We start from the raw sequence: 17,344 nt of genomic DNA, 5'->3' as shown, positions 1-17,344 counted from the left end.
TAGAAAAGTGGTTGAATAGTGGATATTATAAAGATACAGCCAACACAATTTGCTGATTATCTGAGACAGAGAAAAAACAAGGATGCCTCCAAGGTTTTTGGCTGAATAGGGGAAAAAAAGAGAGTTACTATGTCTGAGATGGCAAAAGATAAACAGAGAAGCAGATTTGAGAGGATGAAAATCAAGAACTCTTTTTTGGATTTGAGATTTGAGATTTTGGTTTGAGATTTGAGACATAAATTTATATCCAACTGTTGAATATATGAGTCTATAGCTTGGAGGATAAATTGGAGATGGAGATGAAAATATTAGAGTTGTCAGAGTACAAATGGAAAAGCTCTTACCTAGAAAGAAAAGATAAAGATGGTCAGAGGACTGAGGCATTCCAACATTTAAAGAAAAATAAGTATTTATTTAAATAGCCTTGCTAAATACTGAACCATAAACAACTTGATGCATTTACCCTTCCTTCATTTACTGTATCAGTTATATACCTAAAAATACAGTCTAAGTGTTAGGGATCAGGCAAGGAACACAATTACCAAACATGAGATATCTGTGATTACTGAGAATTGTTTTAAAATCATTAAGAAAAATTAAAGAGACTAAAATAGAAAAAGACTATACTGCCATGGTTATGTATTAATATACATAAACAAAATCCAGGTAGAATATCCACATATTGAATAAAAAAGATCTGGTTATAGTATTAGCTCTATTTTTAGGCCAAACTACAAATGGTACCCTTTAGATGTTAACAATTTTAACACTTTTCCTTCACCAAAGGAAAAAGGCAACAATAAAGATTCCTAAAAAGAGTAATGTTCTTTAAGTGTATATAAATCACTATTCAAAATGCGTTAAAACTTGGAGTCATCTTTGATTTCTCTGTTGTCCCATATATTCAAATTATCAGCAAATGCTGTGGACTCCATAGCAAAACATCAATTATGCTTCAATAGGTAACTGTCAACAATGAAACACCCTATTTAATCCTCAAGTAAAATTAAGAAACTTTCATAAACTACTTTGTAAATCAGGTCTTGCATGATTATGGTAGGAAAAACTGTACCTGCAATGCTTGCTACACTGTTACTTGGTTATGGTTTTTACAGGTATGGAAACTCAAGAAATGGTGGCAGACATGAAGGCTTAGCACCAGAATGCTATGGCAATAATGGCTAGACCCTTAGACGCCTTTGCCCAGACATTACGGTAGGTTAAATTGCCTATTACTATACCATAGCCCAATCAATTCAAACACTATCACACCCTGTTTAATTTAACAAGTACATAACAACAGAAATTCACCTGGAATCTTTTTTTTTTTTTTTAATCTTCATTTTATTGAGATATATTCACATACCACGCAGTCATACAAAATAAATCGTACTTTCGATTGTTTACAGTATCATTACATAGTGGTACATTCATCACCCAAATCAATCCCTGACACCTTCATTAGCACACATACAAAAATAACAATAATAATAATTAGAGTGAAAAAGAGCAATTGAAGTAAAAAAAGAACACTGGGTACCTTTGTCTGTTTGTTTCCTTCCCCTATTTTTCTACTCATCCATCCATAAACTAGACAAAGTGGAGTGTGGTCCTTATGGCTTTCCCAATCCCATTGTCACCCCTCATTGGAATCTTTTTTTAATTCATAGGTAGAAAACATTATTAATACCTACGACAAACTACTTTTTTATTTTTTATTAATTCTTATTTAAAAATACTCTAAACCCACCAAGCAAAAATTCTTCCCTCTCCTCATACTCTGGAAACCTCTGCAAATTTGCCATTTCTAGATATCTAAGTGACATAATACAAGAGAGATAACTTATAAGCCTTGCTTATTTCAATTAGCAGAATGTTTTCAAGGTTCATTCATGTTGCAACATGTCTGAGAATTGCATTTCTTCTAACAGTAACATTATATTCCATGTGTGCACGTACCACATTTTATTTACCCATTCATTTGTTCATGGAAATGCAGGTTGTTTCCATCTTTTGGCTATTGTGAAGGCTACTACCAATAGCGGTGTACAAGTATTTGAATCCCTGTTTTCACCTTCTTTGGGTATATACCCAGGAATGGAACTGCCAGGTCACACAGTAATTTTATTTTCAACTTTTTAAGGTACCACTGCATTTGCTTCCACAGTAGCTATATCATTTTATACTCCTACAAACAGTGCACTAGGTTCCAATTTCTCTGTATCCTCTGAAACACCTATTTTTCCATTTTTTAAATAATACCCATCCTTGTGGGTATGAAATCATAACTCAAGGCTTTGATTTGTATTTACCTCATGGCAATGATTTTGAGCACTTTTTCATGTTTGCTGGCCATTTGTTCATCCTATTTGGAAAAACGTCTGGTCAAGCCCTTTGCCCATTTTTTAACTGGGTTGTTTTTTGTTGTGTTGTGTTCCACATATATTCTGGATATTAAGCTCTTATCAGATACATGGTATGCAACTATTTTCCCCCATTCAGTAAGCTTTCTTTTCCCTTTTGTGATAATATCTTTCGATGCACAAAAGTTTTAATTTTGATGAAATTCAATTTATCCATTAGTTCTTTCATTGTTCATGCTTTTGGTGTCACATCTAAAAATCTGCTGAATCCAAGGTCATGCAGATTTGCCCCTTTGTTATCTTCTTTTTTTTTTTTATCATCATTTTATTGAGATATATTCACATACCATGCAGTCATACAAAACAAATCGTACTTTCGATTGTTTACAGTACCACCACACAGCTGTACATTCATCACCCAAATCAATCCCCGACACCTTCATTAGCACACACACAAAAATAACAAGAACAAGAACTAGAGTGAAAAAGAGCAAATGAAGTAAAAAAGAACACTGGGTACCTTTGTCTGTTTGTTTCCTTCCCCTATTTTTCCACTCATCCATCCATAAACTAGACAAAGTGGAGTGTGGTCCTTATGGCTTTCCCAATCCCACTGCCACCCCTCATAAGCTACACTTTTACACAACTGTCTTCGAGATTCATGGGTTCTGGGTTGTAGTTTGATAGTTTCAGGTATCCACCACCAGCTACCCCAATTCTTTACAACCTAAAAAGGGTTGTCTAAAGTGTGCGTAAGAGTGCCCACCAGAGTGACCTCTCGGCTCCTTTTGGAATCTCTCTGCCACTGAAGCTTATTTCATTTCCTTTCACATACCCCTTTTGGTCAAGAAGATGTTCTCCGTCCCACGATGCCGGGTATACATTCCTCCCTGGGAGTCATATTCCAGGTTGCCAGGGAGATTCACTCCCCTGGGTGTCTGATCCCACGTAGGGGGGAGGGCAGTGATTTCACCTTTCAAGTTGGCTTAGCCAGAGAGAGAGGGCCACATCTGAGCAACAAAGAGGCATTCAGGAGGAGACTCTTAGGCACAAATATAGGGAGGCCTAGCCTCTCCTTTGCAGCAACCGTCTTCCCAAGGGTAAAACTTATGGTAGAGGGCTCAACCCATCAAACCACCAGTCCCCTATGTCTGTGGTCATGTTAGCAACCATGGAGGTGGGGTAGGCAAATACCCCTGCATTCTCCACAGGCTCCTCAAGGGGGCACTACATCTTTTTTTTTTTTTTCCTTGTTTTCCTTTTTCTTTTTTTTTTTTTAACTTTCCCTTCTTTTTTAAATCAACTGTATGAAAAAAAAAGTTAAAAAGAAAACAAACATACAATAAAAGAACATTTCAAAGAGACCATAACAAGGGAGCAAGAAAAAGACAACTAACCTACGATAACTGCTTAACTTCCAACATGTTCCTACTTTACCCCAAGAAAGTTACATAATATAGCAACATTTCTGTGAACTTGTTCCTACTATATCCATCAGAAATTAACAGACCATAGTCATTTCTGGGCATCCCCAGAACGTTAAATAGCTTATCTGTTCTTCTTGGATTATTGTTCCCCCTTCCTTAATTGCTCTCTACTGCTACTTCCCCTACATTCTACATTATAAACCATTTGTTTTACATTTTTCAAAGTTCACATTAGTGGTAGCATATAATATTTCTCTTTTTGTGCCTGGCTTATTTCGCTCAGCATTATGTCTTCAAGGTTCATCCATGTTGTCATATGTTTCACGAGATCGTTCCTTCTTACTGCCGCGTAGTATTCCATCGTGTGTATATACCACATTTTATTTATCCACTCATCTGTTGAAGGACATTTGGGTTGTTTCCATCTCTTGGCAATTGCGAATACTGCTGCTATGAACACTGGCGTGCAGATATCTGTTCGTGTCACTGCTTTCCGATCTTCCGGGTATATACCGAGAAGTGCAATCGCTGGATCGAATGGTAGCTCTATATCTAGTTTTCTAAGGAACTGCCAGACTGACTTCCAGAGTGGCTGAACCATTATACAGTCCCACCAACAATGAATAAGAGTTCCAATTTCTCCACATCCCCTCCAGCATTTGTAGTTTCCTGTTTGTTTAATGGCAGCCATTCTAATCGTGGTGAGATGGTATTTCATTGTGGTCTTAATTTGCATCTCTCTAATAGCTAGTGAAGCTGAACATTTTTTCATGTGTTTCTTGGCCATTTGTATTTCCTCTTCAGAGAAGTGTCTTTTCATATCTTTTGCCCATTTTATAATTGGGCTGTCTGTACTACTGTCATTGAGTTGTAGGATTTCTTTGTATATGCAAGATATCAGTCTTTTTGTCATATACATGGTTTCCAAAAATTTTTTCCCATTGAGTTGGCTGCCTCTTTACCTTTTTGAGAAATTCCTTTGAGGTGCAGAAACTTCTAAGCTTGAGGAGTTCCCATTTATCTATTTTCTCTTTTGTTGCTTGTGCTTTGGGTGTAAAGTCTAGGAAGTGGCCGCCTAATACAAGGTCTTGAAGATGTTTTCCTACTTTATCTTCTAGGAGTTTTATGGTACTTTCTTTTATATTGAGATCTTTGGTCCATTTTGAGTTAATTTTTGTGTAGGGGGTGAGGTAGGGGTCCTCTTTCATTCTTTTGGATATGGATATCCAACTCTCCCAGCCCCATTTGTTGAAAAGACCATTATGGCTCAGTTCAGTGACTTTGGGGGCCTTATCAAAGATCAGTCGGCCATATATCTGAGGGTCTATCTCTGAATTCTCAATTCGATTCCATTGATCTATATGTCTATCTTTGTGCCAGTACCATGCTGTTTTGGCAACTGTGGCTTTATAATAAGCTTCAAAGTCAGGGAGTGTAAGTCCTCCCACTTCGTTTTTCTTTTTTAGAGTGTCTTTAGCAATTCGAGGCATCTTCCCTTTCCAAATAAATTTGATAACTAGCTTTTCCAAGTCTGCAAAGTAGGTTGTTGGAATTTTGATTGGGATTGCATTGAATCTGTAGATGAGTTTGGGTAGAATTGACATCTTAATGACATTTAGCCTTCCTATCCATGAACATGGAATATTTTTCCATCTTTTAAGGTCCCCTTCTATTTCTTTTAGTAGAGTTATGTAGTTTTCTTTGTATAGGTCTTTTACATCTTTGGTTAAGTTTATTCCTAGGTACTTGATTTTTTTAGTTGCTATTGAAAATGGTATCTTTTTCTTGAGTGTCTCTTCAGTTTGTTCATTTCTAGCATATAGAAACATTACTGACTTATGTGCATTAATCTTGTATCCCGCTACTTTGCTAAATTTGTTTATTAGCTCTAGTAGGTGTATCGTCGATTTCTCAGGGTTTTCTAGATATAAGATCATATCATCTGCAAACAATGACAGTTTTACTTCTTCTTTTCCAATTTGGATGCCTTTTATTTCTTTGTCTTGCCGGATTGCCCTGGCTAGCACTTCCAGCACAATGTTGAATAACAGTGGTGACGGCGGGCATCCTTGTCTTGTTCCTGATCTTAGAGGGAAGGCTTTCAGTCTCTCACCATTGGGTACTATGCTGGCTGTGGGTTTTTCATATATGCTCTTTATCATGTTGAGGAAGTTTCCTTCAATTCCTACTTTTTGAGGTGTTTTTATCAAAAAGAGATGTTGGATTTTGTCAAATGCTTTTTCAGCATCTATTGAGATGATCAATTGATTTTTCCCTTTCGAGTTTTTGTTCCTGATCTTAGAGGGAAGGCTTTCAGTCTCTCACCATTGGGTACTATGCTGGCTGTGGGTTTTTCATATATGCTCTTTATCATGTTGAGGAAGTTTCCTTCAATTCCTACTTTTTGAAGTGTTTTTATCAAAAAGGGATGTTGGATTTTGTCAAATGCTTTTTCAGCATCTATTGAGATGATCAATTGATTTTTCCCTTTCGAGTTTTTAATGTGTTGTAATACATTGATTGCTTTTCTTATGTTGAACCATCCTTGCATGCCTGGAATGAACCCCACTTGGTCATGGTGTATGATTTTTTTAATGTGTCTTTGGATTCGATTTGCAAGTATTTTGTTGAGGATTTTTGCATCTATATTCATTAGGGAGACTGGCCGGTAGTTCTTTTTTGTAGCATCTTTGCCTGCTTTTGGTATTAGATTGATGTTAGCTTCATAAAATGAGTTAGGTAGTGTTCCATTTTCTTCAATGTTTTGAAAGAGTTGGAGTAAGATTGGTGTCAGTTCTTTCTGGAAAGTTTGGTAGAATTCCCCTGTGAAGCCATCTGGCCCTGGGCATTTATTTGTGGGAAGATTTTTGATGACTGATTGGATCTCTTTGCTTGTGATGGGTTGGTTGAGGTCTTCTATTTCTTCTCTGGTCAGTCTAGGTTGTTCATATGTTTCCAGGAAATTGTCCATTTCTTCTACATTATCCAGTTTGTTGCCATACAGTTGTTCATAGTATCCTCTTATAATTTTTTTAATTTCTTCAGGATCTGCAGTTATGGCACCTTTTTCATTCATCATTTTGTTCATATGGGTCTTCTCTCTTTTTGATTTTATCAGTCTAGCTAGGGGCTTGTCAATCTTGTTGATCTTCTCAAAGAACCAACTTTTGGTGATATTTATCCTCTCTATTGTTTTTTTGTTCTCTATGTCATTTATTTCTGCTTTAATCCTTGTTCTTTCTTTTCTTCTACTTGGTTTAGGATTGGTTTGCTGTTCATTTTCTAGCTTCTTCAGTTGATCCATTAGTTCCTTGATTTTGGCTCTTTCTTCGTTTTTAATATATGCGTTTAGTGCTATAAATTTCCCCCTTAGCACTGCTTTTGCTGCATCCCATAGGTTTTGGTATGTTGTGTTCTCATTTTCATTCGTCTCTATATATTTAGCAATTTCTCTTGCTATTTCTTCTTTAACCCACTGATTGTTTAGGAGTGTGTTGTTTAACCTCCAGGTATTTGTGAATTTTCTAAGTCTCTGATGGTTATTGACTTCTAATTGTATTCCATTGTGGTCAGAGAATGTGCTTTGAATAATTTCCATCTTTTTAAATTTATTGAGGCTTGTTTTATGTCCCAGCATATGATCTATTCTGGAGAAAGTTCCGTGAGCACTAGAAAAGTATGTGTATCCTGGTGATTTGGGATGTAATGTCCTGTAGATGTCTGTTAAATCTAATTCATTTATCAGATTGTTTAGGTTTTCAATTTCCTTATTGGTCTTCTGTCTGGTTGATCTATCTATAGGAGAGAGTGATGTGTTGAAGTCTCCCACAATTATTGTGGAAACATCAATTGCTTCCTTTAGTTTTGCCAGTGTTTCTCTCATGTATTTTGTGGCACCTTGATTGGGTGCATAGACATTTACGATTGTTATTTCTTCTTGCTGAATTGCCCCTTTTATTAGTATGTAGTGGCCTTCTTTGTCTCTCAAAACATCCCTGCATTTGAAGTCTATTTTATCTGAGATTAATATTGCTACACCTGCTTTCTTTTGGCTGTAGCTTGCATGAAATATTTTTTTCCATCCTTTCACTTTCAGTTCCTTTGTGTCCCTGTGTCTGAGTCTCTTGTATGCATCATATTGATGGTTCATTTTTTTTGATCCATTGTGCGAATCTATATCTTTTAATTGGGGAGTTTAATCCATTTACATTCAACGTTACAACCGTGAAGGCATTTCTTGAATCGGCCATCTTATCCTTTGGTTTATGTTTGCCATATTTTTCCCTCTCTCTATTAATATCCTTTATTGTACCCATACCAAATCTCTTTAGTACTGAACCTTTCTCCAAGTCTCTCTGTCCTGTCTTTGTTTCTCTGTCTGTAGGGCTCCCTTTAGTTTCTCCAGTAGGGCAGGTCTCTTGCTAGCAAATTCTCTGAGCATTTGTTTGTCTGTGAAAAATTTAAGCTCTCCCTCAAATTTGAAGGAGAGCTTTGCTGGATAAAGTATTCTTGGCTGGAAATTTTTCTCACTCAGAATTTTAAATATATCGTGCCACTGCCTGCTTGCCTCCATGGTGGCTGCTGAGTAGTCACTACTTAGTCTTATGTTGTTTCCTTTGTATGTGGTGAATTGCTTTTCTCTTGCTGCTTTCAGAACTTGCTCCTTCTCTTCTGTGTTTGACAGTGTGATCAGTATATGTCTCAGCGTGGGTTTATTTGGATTTATTCTATTTGGAGTTCGCTGAGCATTTATGATTTGTGTATTTATGTTGTTTAGAAGATTTGAGATGTTTTCCCCAACAATTTCTTTTAATATTCTTCCTAGACCTTTACCCTTTTCTTCCCCTTCTGGGACACCAATGAGTCTTATATTTGGACGTTTCATATTATCTATCACATCCCTGAGGTCCATTTCGATTTTTTCAATTTTTTTTCCCATTCTTTCTTTTATGCTTTCATTTTCCATTCTGTCATCTTCCAGGTCACTGATTCGTTGTTCAACTTCCTCTAGTCTTGTACTATGAGTGTCCAGAATCTTTTTAATTTGGTCAACAGTTTCTTTAATTTCCATAAGATCATCCATTTTTTTATTTAGTCTTGCAATGTCTTCTTTATGCTCTTCTGGAGTATTCTTGATTTCCTTTATATCCCGTACTATGGTCTCATTGTTCATCTTTAGTTCTTTGAGTAGCTGCTCTAGGTGCTGTGTCTCTTCTGGTCTTTTGATTTGGGTGCTTGGGCTTGGGTTATCCATATTGTCTGGTTTTTTCATATGCTTTATAATTTTCTGTTGTTTTTGGCCTCGTGGCATTTGCTGAACTTGATAGGGTTCTTTTAGGGTTTGTAGACCTATTAAAGTCCTTATCTCTAAATTATCAGATCTACAGCTTCGTGGAGTACACTTTCTCTAACTAACCAGCAGGTGGCGTCCACGAGCCACCTGTTCTCCACAAGCCAGTTCTCCCCTGCTTAGCCTTTTTGGTGAGTGGGGGAGTGAGTCTTGTGGGGCCCAATTGGTGTACCAAGCTTGCGTGTGTAGTTGGTGTTGCCGGCTCTGTATGTGGGGCGTGTTTCTGGGCTGTCGGGGAGGGGGGGGTGGCCCTAACAATCAAATCTCCCTGGTGATCCTAGAGTTTTAAAGCTGCTCCAATAGTCTAATCCTTCAGTTCAGTCCTGCCACAGTTTGTCTCTGCCACTGACCCACTAGTCCTTGGTATTGGCGTATGGCTCCTGAGACTTGCAAGTGGGCCCCTCTTCCAGGCTGTGCACCCCGGGTCTTCTGTTGAGGGATGACTGTGCTATGTCACAGGTGAGTGCCGTCCCCCCAGGGCAGTTCTGGGCTGCTGGGCTGTTTAGGGAGGCTCCCAGTCTGCTCAAATGATGGCTGAATGGGGCTTTGTTAATTCACACTGCTACACCTTCCCAACTCTGGGACAATCAGCTGAGGTTGCAGGGAAGGCTAATGTCCACGCCCAGTTTTGTGGTGTGTGCCTGTTATTTGAAGCACTTCCGTCACACTGGGTTGTCTGGGGCAGCTCTGGGCTATGGGGCTGGCGATGGGCAGGAGTGTTTCCTGTCCACCAGGATGGTGGCTGTGAGCGGACAACCCCCTTTTCTTGGGAAGTTGTGGTGTTTAGTGAATTTTCTCAGCCACTGGATTATTGCCTTTTGTCTCAGAGCTCTCTTAGTTCTGCTCTTGACTTGACGTGCCCAAATTGCAATTCTTTGAAGCTTTCTGTATTGGGCTTCTTAGAGTAATTGTTTTAGAAAAAGAAAAAAGGATTAAAAAAAAAAAAAAAAAAAAAAAGGGCCCACCTCAGAGATCTAATGGGTTATTGAAATGCTAACAGACAAAGCAATTAGGACCATTAAGGAAAGGTCCACAGGGCAGAGAGATCAGCTTTTCTTCGGGATTTGCATATGCGCCTCAAGGCCTGATCTCCGCCCTTCCCCTTTCTGTGTTCACCAGAACTCCAAAAATCCTCTGCTTTTATTTTGGAGTTTTTCATGTTGTTTTTTTTTTTCTATGTCTGTCTCCTCTCTGCTGGGCTGGCTGCTCTCAGATTCTCTGGTGTCTGGTCTCAGTCTATCTATGGTTGGAGTTTGGATCAGTAGAGTGAGTTTCCGATAAGGGCTGCCAGTGCAGTTCTCCCTTCTCCTTCCCGGAGCTGACAGCCCCTCCTCCCACGGGACTGAGCCTGGCAGGGAGGGGCGCGGGTCCCCTGGCCGCAAAAACTTACAGACTTCGCTGATCTCAGCAGTTCGACATTTTCATGAGTGTTGTATGAAGTATGCCCAAAGACAGATTGCTCTGTGGTGTCCAGTCCACACAGTTCCTGGCTTTCTACCTACTTTCCTGGAGGAGTAACTAAAACATACCTCAACCAATCTTTGTAATTTTCTCCCCTATTTTCCCCTTTGTTATCTTCTAAGAGTTTTATGGTTTTAGCTCTTATGGTTAGACCCTTGATCCATTTTGAGTACTTGGCACCCTTATTAAAACCAGATGGTCATAGATGTGTGAGACTATTTCTGGACATTCCTTTCAATTCTCCTGGTCTATCTTTCTCTTTATACCAGTAACACACTGTTTTGCTTATGTAGCTTTGTCATATATTTTGAAATCCGTAACTGTGAGTCCTCCAACTTTGCTCTTATTTTTCAAAAATGTTTTGACTATTCACGGCCCACTGCAGTTCCATATGAATTTGAGGATCAGTTTTCTATTTCTGCAAAAAAGGCTGCTGGAATTTTGATAGGGATTGCATCGAGTCAATAGATTGCTTTGGGTATTACTGACATCTCAATAATATTAAGTCTTCTAATAGATGAACATGAGATGTCCTGCCATTTAGAAGTTAAAAGATATTAACTATTCTCTAATTTCTTTCAGCAGTGTTTTGTAGTTTTCAGTGTACAAGTCTTTCATATCCTTAAATTTATTCCTAGGTATTTTATCCTTTAGATGCCACTGTGAATGGAACTGTTTTCTTAATTTCCTCTTTGGATTGTTCATTGATAATGCATAGAAACACCACTGTTTTTTGCATATTCATCTTGTACCCTGCCACTTTGGTGAATTTGTTTATTAGCTCTAATAGTTTTCTTGGAGATCCCTTTGGATTATCTATATATGAGATAATGTCATCTGCAAACAGAGACTAGTTATTACTACTTCTTTCCAATTTGGATACCTTTTATTTCTATTTCTTGCCTAATTTTTCTGGAAAGAACTTGTAATACGATACTAAACAGCACTAGTGAAAGCAAGCATCCTCGTCCTATGCCTGACCTTAGGGGGAAAGCTTTCAGTCTTTCATCATTAAGTATGAGGTTAGCTGTAGCTTTTTCATAAATGGACTTTATCAAATTGAGAAAGTTCCCTTCTATTACAAGTTTTCTGAGTGGTTTTTTTATCAAGAAAGGGTGCTGGATGGAATTTGACAAATGCCTTTTCTCAATCTATTAAGATAATTGTGGTTTCTTTCCTTCATTCAATTTATGTGATATATTACATTGATTGATTTTTTGACTGTAGAACCTCCCCTGCATTCCTGGGATAAATCCCTATTGGTAATGGTGTATCATCTTTTAACGTATTGTTGGGTTCGGTTTGCTAGTATTTTCTTAAGGATATTTGCATCTATATTCATAAGGGAAATTGGGCTATAATTTTCTTTCTTGGGATGTCTTTATCAGGCTTTGCTATGAGGGTAATGCTGGCATCAGAGAATGAATGAGGAAGTGTTTCCTCCTCTTGAATTCTTTGGAAGACTCTGAGAAGGACTGGTGTTAATTCTTTAAATGTTTGACAGAATTCACCAGTGAAACTGTCGTCTAAGTATCAAAACTTTTTGTGTGCTGCCTCAACATCCATCTTACTTTGGCTAAGCCGCTTGCATCAACACTGACCTTTGGCCTACTTAATAAAAATACTTTTCCACCCCTGGAGCCTAGAGTCCTCAGAGCTCAAACTCACAACTGCATCTACTACCACACCCAAAAGCCTCATCCACAACCAACAGGTGGTCACAAATGATAAGCTAACTCTGCTGGTTTGTATATATTATGTCCCCTAGAAAAAGCTATGCTCTTTAATGCAATTTTTGTGGGGGCAGATTGATTAATCTTTTGGATTAGGGTGTGACTTCTTGATTGAATGTTTCCATGGAGATTTGACCCCACCTTTTCAGGGTAAGTCTTGATTAGTTTACTGGAATCCTTTAAAGGGAGCTCACCCAGAGAGCAGAGAGATGAAAACACCCCAGGATATGCTAAGCCAAGACCCAGTCGCTTGCTGATGCTTCTGAAATGCGGGCCCAGAGTTTGCTCTGGAGAAGCTAAGAGAGGACAAAATGCCCCAAGAGCACCTGAAAGAGACTTCTGAAAAGAGGCTTGGGAGCTGACGCTTAGAGGCACTTGGAGATATTTGGAGATGCTAGCCCAGAGTTTGCTCACGAGAAGCCAAGAGAGACAAGCCCAGAGACATTTTGGAAAATGCCATTTTGAAACACAACCTGAGAGCAAAAGAAGAAGACACCAGCCACATGCCTTCCCAACTGACAGAGGTGTTCCAGATGCCACTGGCTGTTCTTCAGTGACGGTACTAATGCCTTAGTTTGGACACTTTTATGGCCTTAGGACCGTAACTTTGCAACCAAATAAAACCCCCTTTACAGAAGCCAATCCATATCAGGTATTTTGCATAATGGCAGCATTAGCAAATCAGAACACTAACCAACCCCACCACCTTTGAACCCTCAGTCCCTTTCCCTTTCCGTGCACGCTTGCTTTCAACTAACCAATCTTTGACTCCTGCAGGAAATCTAACCTCCACCCCAGGACCACAATAAAGGCACAAGCCCACCAATCCTTCTTATTCTGCTTGTGTGCTCCCTACCAACTGGTTTAGTCACCTGAGTGAACGTCACTTCCCTTCGACTCTTCACGGCACCTCTCTCTCTCTGGGACCTACAACAAACTACCTTTTCTCATGCACTATGGTCTTGGTTTTCCATTGTGTTGCATCTGACCCCTACCCCAATCCAAATTTAAAAGCCAACTTAATTAATTTGAAACAGAAGTCATCTGATATTGGGATTTTCTTTGGTGGAAAGTTTTTGACCGTTTCAGACTCTTTCTTGTTATAGGTCTCACTGAGGTTTTCTATTTCTTCTGAGTCAGTTTAGGTAATTTGAGTTAGTCTAAGAACTTTTCCATTTATCCTAGATTATCTAATTTGTTGGCATTTGTTTATAGTAGTCTTTTAAAATTTCTGTTAAGTCTGTAACGTCAGTAGCCATGTCACCATTTTTATCTTTGATTTTAGTTACATGTGTCTTCTCTCTTTTTAGCTTTGTTGGTCTAGCTAAAAGTTTTGTCAAATTTATTAAATTTTTTAAAAAAAGCCAACTTATTGGTTAGTTGATTCCTCGTTTTTCTCCTATCTCCACTTTCTTAATTATTTCCTTCCTTCTGCTTCTTTTTTCTAGTTCCTCAAGATGTGAAGTTACGTTATTGATTTCAAATATTTCTTCTTTTTCAATATAAACATTCATGTCTATAAATTTCCCTCTGAGCACTGCCTTCACTGCATCCCAAAAGTTTTAGTATGTAGTACTGTCATTTTTATTTTTCTCTAAGTATTTTCAAATTTCCCTTGTGATTTCTTCTTTAACCATCCGAAATCTTAAAAGACAAGTATCTAATCATGCCTCATATTCTTACATCCTTGGGTTCTACTAGAAAACACAAGCTTCATATATCCTCTTCTACTCGTTAATCTTGATACCTTCTCCTAATTATTCCACCAAGATCTCCATAAGCTCCTTATGATATAGGTTGCCCACGTCTTCAACTGCTTTATATACTGGTCCCTCAACTGCTTACCTTTAACTAAACAAGGATGTTGGTTATCCTGCAACCCTTTTATGTGAGGGTTTTCAGACTCCTAAAACCCCTAAATTCCCTCAAATTCTTCTAATTCCTCATGTTAAGCACTGTTCTGATAAATTATGCTATATTCTAAAATAAAGGCTCTACTCTACCCTCAGTTATTTCAGCAGGGTTGACTTCAATGTTTGTGTGCATGATCTATCCCAACAACCTACCCCCAAAATACCTGACTTTCTCAACTTGAAGGACCTTTACCTCCTCTCTATTTCAACCAATCACTTCTTTGTTTACCTTAGGCATATTAAACCCCAGCCTCTGATCATTATCATCAGAAAATAATATGGATCATTATATACTCTCCACATAAGTGTTAAAGATTCACTTATACTGAGTTATGTCTCTGGTCTTGTTTTTTAAAACCCAATACAAGAAACTATTTTAAAACCACTACCTAGGCAATCTTTGACCCCAACAGTATATATCATCAACCACTCCAATGTTTATACCCTACTCACACTGCACCAGTAGTTCTGTCTCATCCGCTCTGCTAGTATCTAATCCCCGATTACAATCTGTCAGTTTCTGATTACTTGAGGAAAGTCTTCAAATTATGAGTTTCATGAAGTCTCTAACCTTAGCTGGCCACTCAGTGGCAGGTGACCCTCAAAGGCTTTCCAAACTTTCATACTCGTTCTCAAACCTCCTACCCAACCCCTAACAGTGTTCTACAGACTACTTATTAAAAAGCATTTCTTGAACAGTTCCACAGTCACATAAGTTTGAGAAATACTACATTTCTTGGCCCTTTCTTGGAGATCCACAATGTATACTGCTATGGATTTTCATTATTTTCAGTACAGAAATCTGTTGTTTAAGTCTGCATTTCCTCAATTTACTTGACAATGGAACCCTTTTATCAAGGAGCACCCAGTAATATCTCAAAGGAGATCACTGCTCTATGTAGAACAATTCAAAAGCAGTGGCGAAACAGACCTAAACTAATATACTGGGAAAATTGATGGTTCTGGCACAAGAGACACTGACTCCTCACCTACAAATACATTTACTATTACACATCCATATTTACCTCTTTCCAGTTTCAGAAGATGATGGTCCTTCCTTTTATTCAAGTTCTATCCTATCCTCTTCATTCCATATTCTTCATTCAAACCCTTACTGCCTCAAAAATCCTGCTTCAATACTTACCACTTCTCCAACTTTAAAACTTCTCAATCCCTGAAGTTTTACTTACTTTACTTTATAAATATTTGCCTTAATTCCAGAAAAATATATCTTCAATTCCTTTTACATTACTGTCCTTTTGAAGGTCCTCATTGAATGAACTACTGAAGCGCTGGTAACTTTACTACCACACATTTCTCGTCTATCCTGTTTCTCTGTTGCCAAAGTTATTAAAAATGTTTAACATGGTTACTACTCCCCTACTTACCAAATTATTTACTGGTTCCCAAATACTACAAGATACAGGCCAAGGTCCTTTGCATGCATGCAAGGCCCTCTATGACCTAGCCCTTTCTATCAATTCATACCTTCCTTATTTTTGGTCTAAAATATAAAAATCCTCATTGGCTTACCATTCCTTACACTCATCATGCTGTTTCACAACTCTATTAATGTTTCTGTCTAGAACAAGCCTGCTTCCAACTGCCTAACTCCCAGATGGACTTCAGGATTTAACTTAGCCTTCCCTGGTCACCCCTATCTCCTTGCCATCTAGAGTAGATTCCTGCTGCACCCTCAGGTACCTTCAGGCTCCTTTACATTCCCATCACATCCTGGGTATCCTTCTAGCACTATGATTGAGATGATTTACTTCTGTGAGATACAGTCACTGTGAGTAGACTGTAAATTTTGCATATAGCAGGCACTTAATAAATTATTGTTAAACTGAACTCTTTTGCCATCTCCCTATCTTCTGAAAACTGCTAGTGGAGGAAAAAAGCACAAAGATCCAGAAGTAAGCAATTATCTATCTGGAAGTAGGATAAGGGAAAAAAGTAGGTAAGTTCCTCTCTGCATTAGGATTTTTCTCCTAATTGATGGTTAAAGTATTAATTCCTTTTAACTAGAAATTCTTTTAAAATGTGTTACATTAAAGCAATCTAGGGCAATATAAAAGACACCACAGGCTCAACCAAGTTACACTTACATTCGGCTAGCTTCAATGTCGTCAGACTGAGGTTCTCCTGGTGATCTGTAAAATGTAATTGTGGAAAGTTAATATTATACAATATTGTATACTCCAAAAAAGGTAGACATGTTATTTTGGAAAACAAATTTGAAATCAAGATTTAAGCTCTAACTAAAACAGTTTTAAAAGTAATTAAAGGTTGCAATACAAGAAAAAGTAGTCAGATCAGATTGTCATACAACACACTTATTATAAGGGCTGAACTGATGAAAAACTGCAAATTTTTTAAGGAAAAGGAAACTCTAAAACCTTCATTAAGGTACTAACATGTAAACCAGCATGATAAAACATAATTATTCACAAAATCAAATATTTATAATAAAAACACATAACTCAAACTTTCTACAGCCAAATTTTGCTTATCCACAATACTATAAGGACTTTACTGGTATCCATATTGCCAAACTTTAGATAAGGGATTGGCAAACCACAGCCTGGAGTAGAAAACTGAGGCCTGGGCTAGCTATCTATTTGTAGAAATAAAATTTTATTGAAACACAGCCATAATCATTTATTTATGTATTGTCAACGGCTGCTTTTATGCTACAAAAGAAGAGTTCAGGAAGCTGTGACAGAAAGTGATAGCTCACAAAGTCTAAAACATTTATTACCTGGTCCTTTAATAAAAACTTCACCAACCCCTATCTGGACAATTCAAACACAAATCTAACTGGCTTGACAAATTTTGAGACATTTAAAGATTTACCATTCTGATCATAATTGTCTTGGCTGAATAATGAAATTAACCTTCCCTAAAAAGACAGTGGGCAGAAGGTACTAACTGTCAAATATACCACCCTGCATATGTAATTTCAGTTATAAATAGTCATTTCTATTATTTCTGAATAGAGTGTTCGTGTCTTATGTAGAAACAGTCAAAATTCCAAGATACTAAGAAGACTTTCATTTTCATTTTCGGGATATGAACCAATTTTTGTTATCCCTAC

At 37.8% G+C, this 17,344-nt stretch overlaps 1 protein-coding gene across 5 annotated transcripts in view; it reads right to left on the bottom strand.

Annotated features, from left to right (window-relative positions):
- The window catches only part of LOC119531509 (ubiquitin-protein ligase E3A), a 122,188-nt gene that overhangs the window by 86,147 nt on the left and 18,697 nt on the right, over positions 1-17,344 (bottom strand). For all 5 annotated transcript variants that reach the window (XM_037832828.1, XM_037832830.1, XM_037832829.1 and 2 more), the window contains one exon: positions 16,356-16,400. In XM_037832828.1, the coding sequence (XP_037688756.1) occupies positions 16,356-16,357 (2 nt within the window). In that variant the 5' untranslated portion in view covers positions 16,358-16,400. The remainder of the gene's footprint in view (positions 1-16,355; positions 16,401-17,344) is intronic.

The sequence above is a fragment of the Choloepus didactylus genome, chromosome 4, assembly GCF_015220235.1.
Source record: "Choloepus didactylus isolate mChoDid1 chromosome 4, mChoDid1.pri, whole genome shotgun sequence".
Taxonomy (NCBI): domain Eukaryota; kingdom Metazoa; phylum Chordata; class Mammalia; order Pilosa; family Megalonychidae; genus Choloepus; species Choloepus didactylus.
The sequence above is the reverse complement of the archived record's forward strand: the minus strand, read 5'-3'. Positions and strand labels throughout refer to the sequence as shown.